The 14624-nt window shown below is 39.6% G+C and overlaps 1 protein-coding gene across 1 annotated transcript in view; it reads left to right on the plus strand.

Annotated features, from left to right (window-relative positions):
• Positions 1-1898: 1898 nt before the first annotated feature.
• Positions 1899-14624, plus strand: part of LOC145788423 (thrombospondin type-1 domain-containing protein 7A-like) — a 57660-nt gene continuing 44934 nt past the window's right edge. The window contains exons 1-9 of the mRNA XM_082600191.1: positions 1899-2078; positions 3445-3603; positions 6153-6286; positions 6501-6719; positions 9389-9509; positions 9590-9676; positions 10992-11242; positions 11666-11935; positions 13992-14154. Coding sequence (XP_082456317.1) covers positions 1899-2078; positions 3445-3603; positions 6153-6286; positions 6501-6719; positions 9389-9509; positions 9590-9676; positions 10992-11242; positions 11666-11935; positions 13992-14154 — 1584 coding nt within the window. The remainder of the gene's footprint in view (positions 2079-3444; positions 3604-6152; positions 6287-6500; positions 6720-9388; positions 9510-9589; positions 9677-10991; positions 11243-11665; positions 11936-13991; positions 14155-14624) is intronic.

Below are 14624 nucleotides of genomic sequence, written 5' to 3' on the forward strand. Positions count from 1 at the left end.
CATCAACTTTCAGTGAGTAGGCTATCACAGTCTCACACGCAGGGAAGGCTTTAACTTTTACGAAAGTGTTGAACACTTTGAGATTCCAATAAATTTCCGTTGGACTCCCATCGAAAACACGTGGCACGAAACTTAAAGTCAAGAATAATGGTTTCGTGGTGAGAATATTTATCCTTGGGATTCATCTTTCGCATACTTGCAGAGGGTTTAATCTACTAACCAAGTGAAGTTTAAAAAATTTCAGTCCATTTACAAGTTTTCCCAAACGAATTTCGAAAAAGCACACCCACTTACAATAGCAGTAACTTTTGGACTGCTTCTGCGGCGTTGCAGTCTGGAAGTTCCTGTCAGTCCAAAAGTTACCAGGGGTGCCCGGCGTTTTCGAAATGGATAGAAAAGCAAAAATTGTTTCAATTAAGTGTAATGAATTCATTGCTCTCAAAGTAATGCAAGCTTTTCAGTTAACATTACAAAATACTTATATTTATTAATCTGACCTTTTGAGAGGTTAAAAATTTAATTATTTTTCAAAACAAAATTAAATAAAATTTAAATGAAATATTTGGCAACCCTTGTAACTTTTGGCCTGCAGTAACTCTTGTACTGCTACACCGGACAGCCAAAATAAAAAAAATACCTTACAAATTTGTGTTTTTAAAAATCAGTTAATTAATATTTGGTTTTGCGTTGGCTAGGTCAAGAAAACCGCAAACAAGGCTCTGAAACATGTTTGCAGTTTTAGTCTACTTGAATGCACTACTTCCTAAGTAGGTGCAGGCTACAACTAGTCTTCGAATTTTTACTGTATAGGTTGACGCTTAAACTTTTATCAGCAATAATTCTTGGCTGCATGTGAGAGACTTTGCCTTGTTTGTGAAAACAGCTTGCTAATACGAGTGAAGAGAAACAAGTTTCACACACAAAAACCGAGCGAAGAATAAGCTGAAATACGAAAGTGAGTAGAGAAACGTTGCCTTGTGGAAGCCGGTGACTACACATGGCCTATCTGCGCGGTTGTTACGGAGGCTATTTAATGACTTCTCAGCGGAGATGGTCACCGGGAGCTTAGAGGCCTGAGGAAATTATATTTTGTTTGACAGCGATATAATAGAACTAAGTTTTAGGAAACGTTCAAATATTACATAACGCTTTTTTTCCAAATTTTTGACTCCCCCATGTAACGTCAACGTAACGCTTTTTTCAATCCCCCCTCCCCCATGTAACGCTTTTTCACTACAAATTCAGCACAAAAAACTACCATTTCGTACTCGAAAGCGTTACGTAACGTTTTGCTTGAACCCCCTCCCCCCCGATGTGACGCTAACGTAACGCTTTGCATAAACCCCCCCCTCCCCCTCGAAGGCGTTACGTAATATTTGAACGTCCCCTTAAATTGCAAATGATTTGTTATAAAGTATGTATGTCACTCCCCTGAATAATACCTATTATTCCTTTTAATAAACAGATGCTGTTGCTGTGGGATTTTAGAGAACTTCCACCTCCATTCAGACAATTGTATTTTAACCATAAAACGCTGTTAGACAGCGCTTCCGCAGCGAATTGGTCGTCTTCGTAAAACTAAAAGGCTGTTTCCGAATCGGGTTGTCTTCGCAGCAGCAATACTAAATCGCGCCATTCCAATCTTCATAGCCCTAAAAGTTGTCAGCGAAAAAATGGTTATTGTTTTTTTCTGACCAAGTGTTTAATATCTGGTGCCTGCATAGTAAAAATATTAAACGTGAGCAATGCTCAGTTTGGCCACCCATGATAGAAGATGGAAAATTTAATTTTGTATTGTTCATGCAAAGAAACTCTTGTTTGTGAAGCTACATGCTGCGAAATCGCGATATCAACCATGTTGCTTGTTATGAAATGTTACTTATAAAAACAATAAATTAATGGAATTTGTTGAATTTTCTATTGGAAAGTTTGTTGAACCAAATTTGATGAGCAGATTCTTTCCTCGACCAGCGACAAGGAAGAACTGTCTTTTATTGTCACCTGTCGACTGCGTGGCATCCATGTTTGGCGAGTGGACCGAGTGTACTCGTAGTTGTGGACACGGAAGTCAAATAAAGGTAATTCCAAATAACTAATCCTGTATTCTATTCCGGTATTTCTGCATATTAGTTTTTCCGTTGATTCCGGATAGCTAATGCTAAGTACAATAATTGTAGACGTGTGTTTTGTTGTTCAAGCGATAATAGATTTGTGTTTGCATAGTGCAGCAGCGTGAGAACTAATGAAGATTAGTTTATGGTTGCATGATCTAAATTAGCGAATACTTCACAGTATACGGTATCAGTATACGGTATGACGGTATCTGCAACATTAGGGTTGATTTTAAAAATATTGTTAAAGGCGGTACAAAGTTTATTTTTTCTCTATATGCATAGTTTTCTGATGCTCAATGGGTTGGATTTTTGCAGGAATAGTGATTATTAAGGACCAAATTCCTCCAGACTAAGATGTTAATAAAAACAGTTGTTACCTGAAATTAAACGATTGCTAATAGTAAAAAAAAAACGTAAAGAAAGCAAAAAATATATAAAAAGAAACGTTTTTTAACAGCTTTAGTGAATATGCAATTATCGTTTTATTGCCAAAATATCTATGTCAGAGCTTATTTATGTTCTTGATTATCATGCATCTGAATCTTGTCGTTTATCTTCACTCTTCATGGTTAGTAACAAGACTGCAAGCTTAAAACAACAGTTCATCTACATCTACTGTCTATGAAGATAATTTTGAGATAAACAGCTTACTGATATCGCATTTTATTATGATTTGCTGGATGTATTACGACATTACTTCTCCAAAGTATATTCAAACTTACAAAGCGAAAAGTACATTTTACCATAATTTCGAAACCTAATGTAACATGCAAAATGGAAGGATATTTTTAATCATTGCATCTAAATTATGTGCTGTAGAAAACGTAATCATAGATCTCAAATAGTGAAAACTTATATACCGCCCACTGTAATCTTTTGTAGCTTTAAGAAACTTGTAGAGTCAGGAAAGACTCTCTACTTTGTTCTTTAGGTAGCAGACCAGTGAATCGCACAAATTATTTTTCGTTATATGAGCAGTGAGCACACACTGTTCATTCAGTATGATGGTAATGAATATATTACTGCTTTCAGTTAGTTATTATTTCGACCTTCCTTGCAAATTTCTACAAATAGGTTTTTCACGGAGTTTCCCCCATTTTTTCCCAACAAAGGTGTTTTAAGTAGAGAAAAGCTACTTGGCCAACCCTGCATGGCTGGTGATGCCTGTGCGTTAGTCAATACAAGGTAAAGACGAGTTTTAGCGTAAACTCAAGTACCGTAATGCATCTGTATTGTACCGGTACGACATTCATCGGTGCTGCAAAAAGTGGCGCCATTTCTGACGATTGTTTTGAGTTGCTGGTTGTTGCTTGACTTTGTTTATCAACAGACACGTCGGGTGCTGAGGAATGCGAGGTTCGGTGGGAAAAGATGTGACGATATGCTGCAAGTGCGTCCTTGCCCCTATCTTCCGCCATGCACGACCAATCCAGCTGATCACCGAATGAAGTTTGAGAAGTGGTCGAAATGCAAGATTGCCACTGTCAATGTAAGAGCGTGACCAAATAAGCAAGTGACAACTTTAGATTGCAATGACGTGCGCGCACTAGCCACGGGTATTATATTGATTTTATCGTAATTATCTTCTTTTTGTCAGTCGTGTGCTTTACCGTTCAGTTGTTTATTGAACGGACGTTTTTAACTTGTTGCTACTGCTTGCAATGACTGAGTGATTTTAGTTTTTTGTCACTGCACATGATTGTGATGACTCCCTTTATAGTCAAGAAAATGAAGTATCTTCTGACAGGTGTCAAACCCACAACAATGCTTGATATGAACGACTCTCCTAAACTAACTAACCTAGACTAACCCGAAAAAATACAAACAAGGATCTGTTATATTTGGTAGCTGCTGATGTAAAAGCTCTTTATCCCAGCGTGAAAAGACAACTCGTAAAAAATGCTTTGACCTACGTCATTGATCAACTGCCAAATTTCCCAAATCTGCCACACAAACACTTGTAGATCTTATTTTATATTGTTTAGACAACGTTATCGTCCAATACCAAACCAAATTCTATCGTCAAAATGAAGGCATTATCACAGGAGATAACCACTCAGTCTCTCTAGCTAACATCACATTACACTATGTCCTTTTGCCCATCGCTGAAACACTTCAGCAAGCTGAAATTTTCAAACGTTTTATCGATGACATCATCTTTTTTTCATTCGGCGATCAAAACACAAATCAAATTGAATTGGCACTGAAATCAAAATTTGAACAGAACAACTTGGAACTAACATTTCGTAGAAAAAACACTTCTCAAACAAACATGGAAATTGAATTTTTAGACGTAAACCATGTCATTTCAAACCACTCCCCAAAAGGTTTTATCACCACTAATTATGTCAAACCCACTGCTTTGGATCGAAATTTTATCAATGGAACTTTACACCACCCCCCCATCCATTTACAAAGGCATTGTATTTGGAGAAGCAACAAGATTACGTAGGTTAAATGAAAATCAACTTTTGTATGAAACAGAATTGGAAAAATTAAAAGGAAAATGCATCAGTTCAGGATTCCACAAAGGTATGACGACCAAAATAATTCAATTGGCCAAAACATGGACAGAGCGATTTGGACCTAGTCAACCACAGAAAAACATGGACAAAAATTTCAACGACAAAATTGTATGGGCAGTGGGCTACGTCATTCCCTGATAAACTGAAACTTACCAATAAAGAACGCAAACTAAACCACACTACTAGGATTGTATGTATACAAAAAACGTACCACATTGACTCAGATACTTACAAATTTTAAAAGCCTTTCATTGAACACAAGCTCTAAGATTGGATCATCTCAACTCTGCGGAAAATGCTCCCTTTGCGGCAATCGTGGCAAATACGGCAGTATGGTCACTGCTACAAATCATCTCATCACAAAATTAGGAAAAACTGTACCACTGAAACAAAATTTAAACTGCGAAAACTTTGGCATATATGTTGCCACATGCAAACTGTGTAAAGAACAATATGTTGGCCCAACAATTAATTCATTTTCAAAAAGATGGACAGGTCACCGAACAATGTGGAAAAACTTGAATAACACAAAGGCATCCCTACTACAACACTACTCCAAATTCCACAACGACATTTTACAAACCAGACCCAAGCTAGAACATTGCTTTGACGTCACCTTCACAGAACAATCATTCACTGATTTACTCGACCTACATGAAAACAAATGGCAAACAATTACCAAAGCAAAAGTTAATATTCAAAAAATGATCACACCTTTTGTTAAATAAACCCTGTCACCCCTTCCGTTTTTCAACTTTTTGGAGACTGCTTAGTTGTAGTCTATTCATTTACTTATGACGTAACAATTAGTTTTTACAGTTCTGCATTTTGAATTTATCTTAGTTTAAACATTATTATAGTTAATTTGGTCAGTTATTTTAGTCAGTAAGTAATTTAGTCAATTTTTTCAATAGTCTATATTTAGTCAATTTTAGTCAATCAGTAAATTTAGTCAGTAAAAAAATTTTTGTGCAGGGAACTGTCAGGTTACCACTTCGATATCGCTTGATGTAGTTAGTTCTGTAGATACAGTTCTAGGTAATTTTTTGTACGGTAGTTAACTTTTTTCGTCATTATCGGTTTAAGCCCAGTCTTTATACAATTTGTCTTTTTAATCAATATTTTTCGTATTGTTGAACAATGTGTTTCTGGTTAGGCTTATGATGGTAGGCCTTACAATTGTATACCATGCTCTTTCGTGCCATTTTCCTTTTATTTCGTCTTTGATTGTTAGTTTTTTCCATTAATTCTTTAATGTAGCTAGAGTAAAACGTTTTTTTATTTCTTTGCACTTTCATCATTTGAATTTTGTGCTGTTTGATTCCAGCTTAGCTTAACTGAAGATGATCTAGCTTCTAGCTGATCGAAATCGATTTTTAGCAATATATGATTGAACTGACTCGTGTGAGAATAAATTTCTTTGCATTGCTCCCTTTATAGTTCAATACTTTCTAGTTCATTATTTCACATTTCAAAACCTTCTGTTTGTCAACGTTTCTTGTAACTTCATCAGGTCCATCCATTTCTTGAGGATGTCAAGGGAAAGACAAACAGGCGGCGACGCGCTAGGATCGTTGCAGGGTTGGTTGGGACAAGGACTCGTCGAGCTTCATGTTTGGATTATACGGGAAAACAACTGGGTGGAAGGTTAGTATTGAATACACAATGTGTTACAACAGTATCAGCTTTTGGACCATCTTGATCAGCTTTATTACACTACTGTGGCAATTTGCTCACTGACCTGATAAGTCAACTGATATAATTTTAGTACTTTTTTGCCTTGTTGACTTGTTTTATTCGTGTTGTTCACGTATGTTAGAACATACCACTCCTTGGAATGACTACTTTCTTATGCTTTCAGCGTCATTCTTGTGGAGACATGCCCACTTGTGGTGACTTGTGCCGTTTCTCATTGGTCTGAATGGGGAGGCTGTGGCGCTGCATGTGGTGAAACTGGAAAACAAATAAGGTCACGTGATGTTGTTCGCCTTCCACAAGGTGATGAACCAGAGCCGTGTCCCGTTACTACTGAATCTAGACAATGCAATGCCCCTTTAGATGCTATTGCACCGTGCTTCAGGTCAGCTTATCTGTATCGTATTTTATTAACTTTAAAAGTCATATTATGCTCTGTTGAAATCTGGTTTGCAAGCATATTAACAAATGTTGATTTTTTGCCGTTGTTTTTTGGACGATGTAGTTGAACATATTTTGTCTCTGTTATTTCTAATCGCTTTCTTGAAATGATTGCTTTGGTCAGTACAGACGAAATCGGTTACGCGGAATACGCGCATAGTGCTTAAATTTATCGATCAATTTATTGTATCAAAATGTTAAGTCCCAAACCAGATCCTATTTATTGTTAAATAAAACTATCGGTTTAGCGTATCCCACTTAAAGAAATATATCGGATAAGTTCGACACAAGCGTAGATCATGGGGCGATAGCTTTTTAGATGTACGACAAGTGGTTCCTCGTGCCTCATTCTGTGAGTAACATTTGCAATTGCATCCAAGCAGATGAAAAATTAAACTTGTCTCTCCACAGAGCCTCCACCCGGACTGCATAGCTGCAGGGGGCAATTGACAAGTTCAGGCGCCCCACCATCCTGCGGCTCAACATGGAAGGCGTTATCCTCCTCCAAGAAACCTACTGCACCTCTGCAGATAGGCGAGCTGTTCCAAACTACATGTTAGCCGGATCTACCCTAAGCAGGAAGCACGGCATTGCCATGTTTGTGCATGAGAGCCTGAAATGGACCTTTGTCGATCAATTTCCAACTGATGCCGAGATTGAGAGGGTGTGCATATGTATCTCAGACTACGGCATCGTCAACATCTACAACCCCCCACCCTCGTGAATGTTTCCATCATCTTTCTAATGTTGCCCTTTCCTAGTGTCTATGCTGGCGATTTCAACTGCCTGCCAGCACACCAACTGGAACTACAACAATTTAAGCAGCGACAGAGAATTGCAGGCTGACTGGGCCTCTCCAAATGATCTTGCCTTCCTATTGATTTTGAATAAACCAGCCAGTTTCCACTCCGGTCGTTGAGGAACAGGAACAAACCCTGACTTGGCCTTCGCGAGTTTCGACAGCTCTCTTCCGTCATCATTTGGTGTCACTGTGCAAGAAACTGACATCGCGCTCTGCGCTACTCAAGCATCTGGCCAGGCTCCAGCTGGGGACCGAGGGCTGACACTGCGTATAGCAGCCTTAGCTCTTGTCTACTCTTCAGCAGAGTACTGTACATTGTACACCTGTTTGGTGCCGCAGTGCTCACTGCCACAATATCGACTGCCATATAGCCTACAGCGCTCTGCGCACAACAGTGACCGGATGCCTGCATCCCACACCATTGGACAATCTCCCAATTCTTGCTGGCATCCAACCTGCTGAGCTTCACCACCCTGTCTCTTGCTCGACAGTCCAACCATTTTCTTCACTCCAATGTCTCTGCTCCTTTAAACAAGCACTCCCGTTGACTGAAATCAAGACACCCATTCCTGACCTGGTGGTTGGGGATCTTTGGTCTATCCTCTAGATTGTCCCGTGAGGTTATTGATTGAGTGCGAGAGATCAACAGATTGGATGGTCTCTGTCCACTGATCTTTTCTTTTTGTATAGAGTCTTTTCGGAAGAGCCTTGGCGGCTGCAGGTGTTGTTTGACTATCTGGAGAGCTAAGAAAAGATGTTTAGACGTGATCGCACTCTGCATTCCAACACCGCAGTGTAGTTGTTCCTACGACCGCGAGGGATGGCTTGTCTAGAATGCATGGCATAGCAGAACTGGACAAAGCTACACTTACCTGGCTTTCCATCACCTGCCCTGAAATCTGAACAATCCTGTATCACACAAAAGAAGATCGGATAAGTGTATCAGCATTTGCTTCTCGTTTGCATACTTCATTCATTTAATGTCCCTTTCTGCTTTCGTATAACTATTTGCCGCGTGCAAAAGCGAAGTGAAGAAAATAAGGCCACCAAACAGACTGATGCGTGCCATGAGAAGAAAAAAAGCAACTGTAATTTCATGCTGCGATCTGATGCTCAAGACATCGCGCCACAAAGATCTAGTTTCTGCACAGCTGGACTTCGTTACTTAGGCGAAAGAACAGACAAAGGAAATAATCACACTGCAGCAGATCTAAAAATAGCACGCTTCACACAAAGACACAGGCGGTCAAAGTTCGTCTTGTAATGTCACAGAGATCCTTAAAGATAAAAGGAGTCCGATTGCCACAGTTTGCGGGAAAATGCTTTGATCGTACAACCGATCGCTGGCATTGCACTTTTTTGTGTAACATAGCACTACTAACCTCCTCAGAGTTTAACTAAACTTGCAAACAGCTGTAGGATTTTACAACACACTTGTGAAATGTGAAGCCCAATGTAACCGAGTTAGCACACGCACATTCCCAACAATAACGCCTCATTACAATAAACCTCTTGTAAAGTTTTGTCTTGTATCTTTTGAAATAATAATTTGTTATGCACCAGTTGCGTGCGAAATAGCGAACTGAGGGATCGAACTCTTTGTATAAAAGTTTAGGTTTTTGCTGGCCTTTCTTGGTTTCGTTTACCTTTGATCAGTTTTGATGGGAGAGTTTAATTATAAACTGAGTTTATTGGTTGTCGTATTCTATGTCTCAAGCAGAGATGTTGACGTTTGATACATATTTCTATTGGATTTCACAAAAAAATATGCACAGTTGCTCACAATGATGTTCTTTTCGTGTATTGTGCAGGTACAGCTGGGTGACAGGTACTTGGGGGAGGTGCCGCCCCTTCAACAATGCCACATGTGGAGGTGGCGAGCAGCCGCGACAGGTCTACTGCGTTCTCGACAATGAAGTCACTAATGAACAGGTGACTGTTTTCTTGTATCGCGTGTTATTTAATTGCTGGTTTTCTTCAAAAACGTTTTTCGTGACATTACTTTATTTTAGGTGCCCTCGTCAAAATCGGTTGTCATGCCCACAGTGTCTGGTTCAGTCGTTTCCAAGCAACCTGTCGACGAGAGTAAATGTAACCAGGTAAGGTGCATGTTGTATGACGTAGCACTATAAACCTCCCATCACCGGCTGGCACAGATTGGATAAGAGTTGGATACAAATCCAATTTAAGTGAATTAGATCAGGGTTGCGTTCCTGTCCACCCAGTTTAAAGTTGTTTACAATTAGATTATAAATGATTCCTGTTGTACCTTCATCTCGGTCTTGAATCAATTTGCGAACCTATCTTGCTTTTGAATACGTCATTTTTGTATTTGTAATTGACAAACGAACGCTGACGTTGTTATGACGTTCAGACTCGGTTGCTCGCGTTGCGCAAGCTTGGATGGACCATGAGTTATCCACGCAATGGAATCTTAAATTCTTTGTGACCAGTTTACGCGTCGGCGAGCTAAGAAATGTTCGGTGTATACACTACCAACAAGCGTGGCACAATTTAAACAAAAATCTCTTCGTCAAGAAAAGTTTTTTTTGTCTAACAGTCATTTCTATGGTTTCAAAGGTGGCAGTAACACTTTCTTAATTTCTTAAACGACGTCAACGTTTAGAATTTTTGTTTTGTTGGTAATATTGATTGAGTAAAACTACAATATGGCACGAAAAATTTCATCCGACAAGAAGTTTATGTTAATCAAAACTGATTTTAACGCTGAAATTGTCGTAATCTTGTATGGAAGAACAAAAGTTTGGAGGAAGCAATGTTTGATATTGAAATACTTCATTTATCAATTCATATCGGTTCGGTTGTTGCTATCTGTTGCCCAGAGCATTTGCTGGTCATCTGGCCACAGGACCCTCCTGGGAATCGCCATTATTTGCTTTATCCCTTAGTAAGAGTTGCTTGTGTGACGTCGTAATGGTGTATCACACTGAGGTCATCGCTTTGAAGCAAGACGCATAATGCTGACTCCTTTTCATTAGCTTGATTGATGGACATGTTGTGGCTTGAGCTGAATACAATAGGGAAAGGCTGTTGTTGGTGTGGCACATATTGGCTTGTGCGGCGTTGTGCCCATGGGATATCTATTTCTAATTTTGATACAAATGATGCATTTTTGAGACAAAATATATGCACATGGTGTGGCTAGTCTAGTAGTTCCTAACCTTTTCTGTCCTACCCCACTTGAGTATCCTTGCCTGGGAATCTCCACCATCCCACCCATGTCCGAGAAGAATAGAACAACAAAAGAATTTTTTTGAGTCACCAATAACCAGGGTTGTCATCGACATGGACCCCGAAATACAGTAAAGACAACCGAAAAGTTATATTTTTATACGAAACGAAACAATTTTTTGCATTTATAATAATTTGTGGTAATCTGTGGTTTCATTGCAGAGTCTTAAACCTGTGGAGTGGCAAAATTGTGACTTGCCATGCGCACAAAAATGTGACCTGGGGCCGTGGTCAGCGTGGTCAAACTGTGTGCCCACACATTGCCCCGGCGACTCAGCTTCAGCGAAACTCACAAAGAATCGCAGAAGGAAACGATCAGGGTTTAAACGGAGAGTGCGAGAAATTTACAACGTCTTTGGTTCAAACGATAGTTGCAGCCATACACTAGAAGTTGCACCATGCAACAAGGCCAGGTTAATCATGCTACCTGTATAACTGCACGAATAGCGCACTTAGTTGTTACAGACGCCTTTGCGACAACAGAAATTCACGTTGTCGGTAACATATAGAAAAGATTATACTTCAGTTACACCAGCTACTGCATCAGGATACTGATGTGCGGAAGTGCACCACATCTACAAAATCAGCATCGTGGTACTTTGCTGGATTATTTTGTTAACCCAATTGGTTGAATGTATCAATCGGCAAGCATTAAATTCTTCAGACTTATTTTTCATCTTTGAAGAAGAAATTTTGCGCACCATGGTATTGTACCTGCATTACATTTTGCGTACTGTTGATAACAGCACATGAATGCCACGAAAGCGGTGATTCTATCGTTGTATTGGGCGCAACGAAGGACATATTCACTAATATAGAATTTGATCGTTTTCCAGGTGTTTTGCATGGTATATCTCCACTTCAGCCCCGTGTCAGGTACAAGGCGGCACTTGCGGAGCGGGCACGGTGACACACCATCAGGTATGCCAAGACATGTGGGAGAGGCTCGTCAGCGATGACAAGTGTCAGAATTCTGCAAAGTTTCCCGCTGTGACACCTTGCCACGTGGCATGTCCCTCGGATTGTGTGGTGAGCGAGTGGGGATCGTGGACTTCATGTCCAAACACTTGCCGGTCAAAGAAGAAGAAGCTCAAGCAGCAAACCAGGTTTGTGTAGTTCCACTATGGTTATCTCTTGGATATCTCTTGCTTTTGTTGGTATGCAGTATAATATCAAATGGCACAAAAGTGTGATATGTCATTACAGAAGCGGGATAAACATACTTAGAATGGCTGAGGTATTTAAATTAATACAAACGTTTTTCCTTTGTCATGACGGTGTCCGGTCGTTTGGGCGACAGACATTTGGTCGACAGGACGTTTGGTCGACAGACATTTGGTTGACGACATTTGGCCGACAGACATTTGGTCGACAGGACGTTAGGTCGACAGAACGATTCATTTTAGGGTTAGAGTTAGGGTTAGATAGAGTTAGGTTAGGTTAGTTATCTAACCTTAACCCTAAAATGAATCGTTCTGTCGCCCTAACGTCTTGTCGACCAAATGTCTGTCGACCAGGGTCTGCTACTATTCGGTGAGTCCGATTCGGTGAGTTCCTAACCTCTAACCCCTAACCCTAAAACGGCAATGATAATTAGGCTACGGTACCCAATAATTCAAAAAAAAAATATTGAAAAAATCACCAAATAGGGATCGGACTCACTGAATCGGACTTACCGAAACGGGCCATTCCGGTCGACCAAACGTCCTGTCGACCAAACGTCCTGTCGATCAAATGACTGTCGACCAAATCACCGGGGGTACCGTCATGACATCCATTAGTGATACATGTTGATGCATTTAAAAGTGAAATATAGCACTAAGCTTATGTGACAAAGTCACTGATAAATAACAAACAAACCGAACATTTTTAATTGGACGCAATTTCATGGCCATTGGCCAACGATGTGACCGTTGAAATAAACTTCTTTCCTGATTAAGGTTTATATTTCCTGGAGCAAGTCACCATCAAGCGCAAAAATATTATTTTTTGTGTAAGCCATAAAGCCAATCACGTTTCTTTTCTGAATAATTCAGAAAAATACAATTATTGTAAATAGGAACTTTCTAGAATATTTTGGTTACGTTAAGAACACATTTAGATTTGACCTTGAAAATTTTGTTTTTGCTAAATTTAGAAGAAATTGAAACTTTGTTTTAACTCGCTTGTGGCCCACAACTTTTAGAATAGCGACAAATAATCTCTTTTGCAATTATTAATCTAGTAGAGCTCAAGAGCTAACCCAGATGCAAGTGATAGCATGTGCTGCTAGTTTTACGCTTTCAATGATGTTTTGGCTGCATTGAACAATGGTTTTTTACCTTCCCTATCCCATTATAGCTTTCGAATAGTTTTGATAAGCAGTGCGTTAATACACAGTTACATATGTTTATTGTATGTTTGCAAGATCATAGCCGTGTAGGGGGTGTAAGCTGCAGGGATTACTGCAAACTTCATTGGCGGAAAGAGCGTAGCGTAGCGACGAGTTGATGACTGCAGCTGAGTTGATCGCAGTTAATGCGGCTTTCTGGTCTTAACTTTTTTAAATCGTCTGTGGTGGAACTACTCTCAGTCATAATACGAATTCCACTATCTAGTCATCCTTGGAATAATGCGAGGTTTGTCTTGGCTTTAGTGATGATGTGTCAGATGCTGCCATTTTCACTTTCAAGTTCGTCTGAGGTTTCAACTTGCCGCTTGGGAATTTCATTTGCCAGAAAAATCACACCTTTCTGTTAATCTCCTCTCTGGACCTTAAAAGTTTGATTTGTTAAACAATTTCAACCATTCCCGACCGACTTCCGTATTTTATGCCTTTTCCAAAACAGAAATTCACTTTGCCAAGTAGTGACTTACAGTATATACCTCCCGAATTACTTGAATCTGTTTAAATATATTTTTGCTTAATGTCAGTTTCATTTCTTTTTACATCATGTTGGATGATGTTTTGCAAACAAACTACCCAGACAGCAAAACCCGTTATTTTTACATTGACTCAACGTCTGCAGACAATAACAAGTCCAGTTGCAGACGTTGAATCAATATAAAAATGACGGATTTTGCTGTCGGGTGAGTAACAGCGTTACAAATTCAAGCCGACCAGCACCAAGTGTCAATACTAAGTGGAGCTTACATTTGTAGTAATCATTGTTTTTATACCAGGAGCCGATTTATTGTGGCTCGTCCTGGCTCACTGGGCTTGCCATGTCCTGGCCCTGATAATCTGACCCAATCTCGATCCTGCAATCCACACAGCTGCTCCATCTATTATTGGAAAGCGTTTTCCTGGGAGAATTGCCGATTTCCATCCAATGAGACAGCAAGGGTAAGTTGGAATCATGGCGTTCTACAGGGAGAACAGAAAGTCCTTGGACCAACTTATAAACGGTCTATTAATAGAAAATAAATGGAATTTCAACAAAAAGGTATCACAATGAGAGCTTACAATACTAAGAATAAATTTCTTTATTTATTTTATATGTGGCGGCCCTTCACTTGGATAACTCTCTCAATTCTTTGTCGAAAGTTTTCGACCGAGACACGTAGCTCATTTTGTGGTATTTTGGCCCATTCCAAATGGTGGTTAGAATCTTGCGTGGCGTGATTATGTCTTGTCAGTGTCTTACACATTAGCAAGATATTTAGATATTTAAAGGTATATAATTGACTTATATAATTGATATATAATTGACATTCATATATAATTGCCTGCTCCCGGACAGGCACATGGTCCGCATGATCATGGAGCTCGTTTACAACAGAAGCTTTACTCTCACCACCGGAAGTGGTAAACCA

Source organism: Aplidium turbinatum, chromosome 2 (assembly GCF_918807975.1).
Source record: "Aplidium turbinatum chromosome 2, kaAplTurb1.1, whole genome shotgun sequence".
Classification (NCBI taxonomy): Eukaryota; Metazoa; Chordata; class Ascidiacea; order Aplousobranchia; family Polyclinidae; genus Aplidium; species Aplidium turbinatum.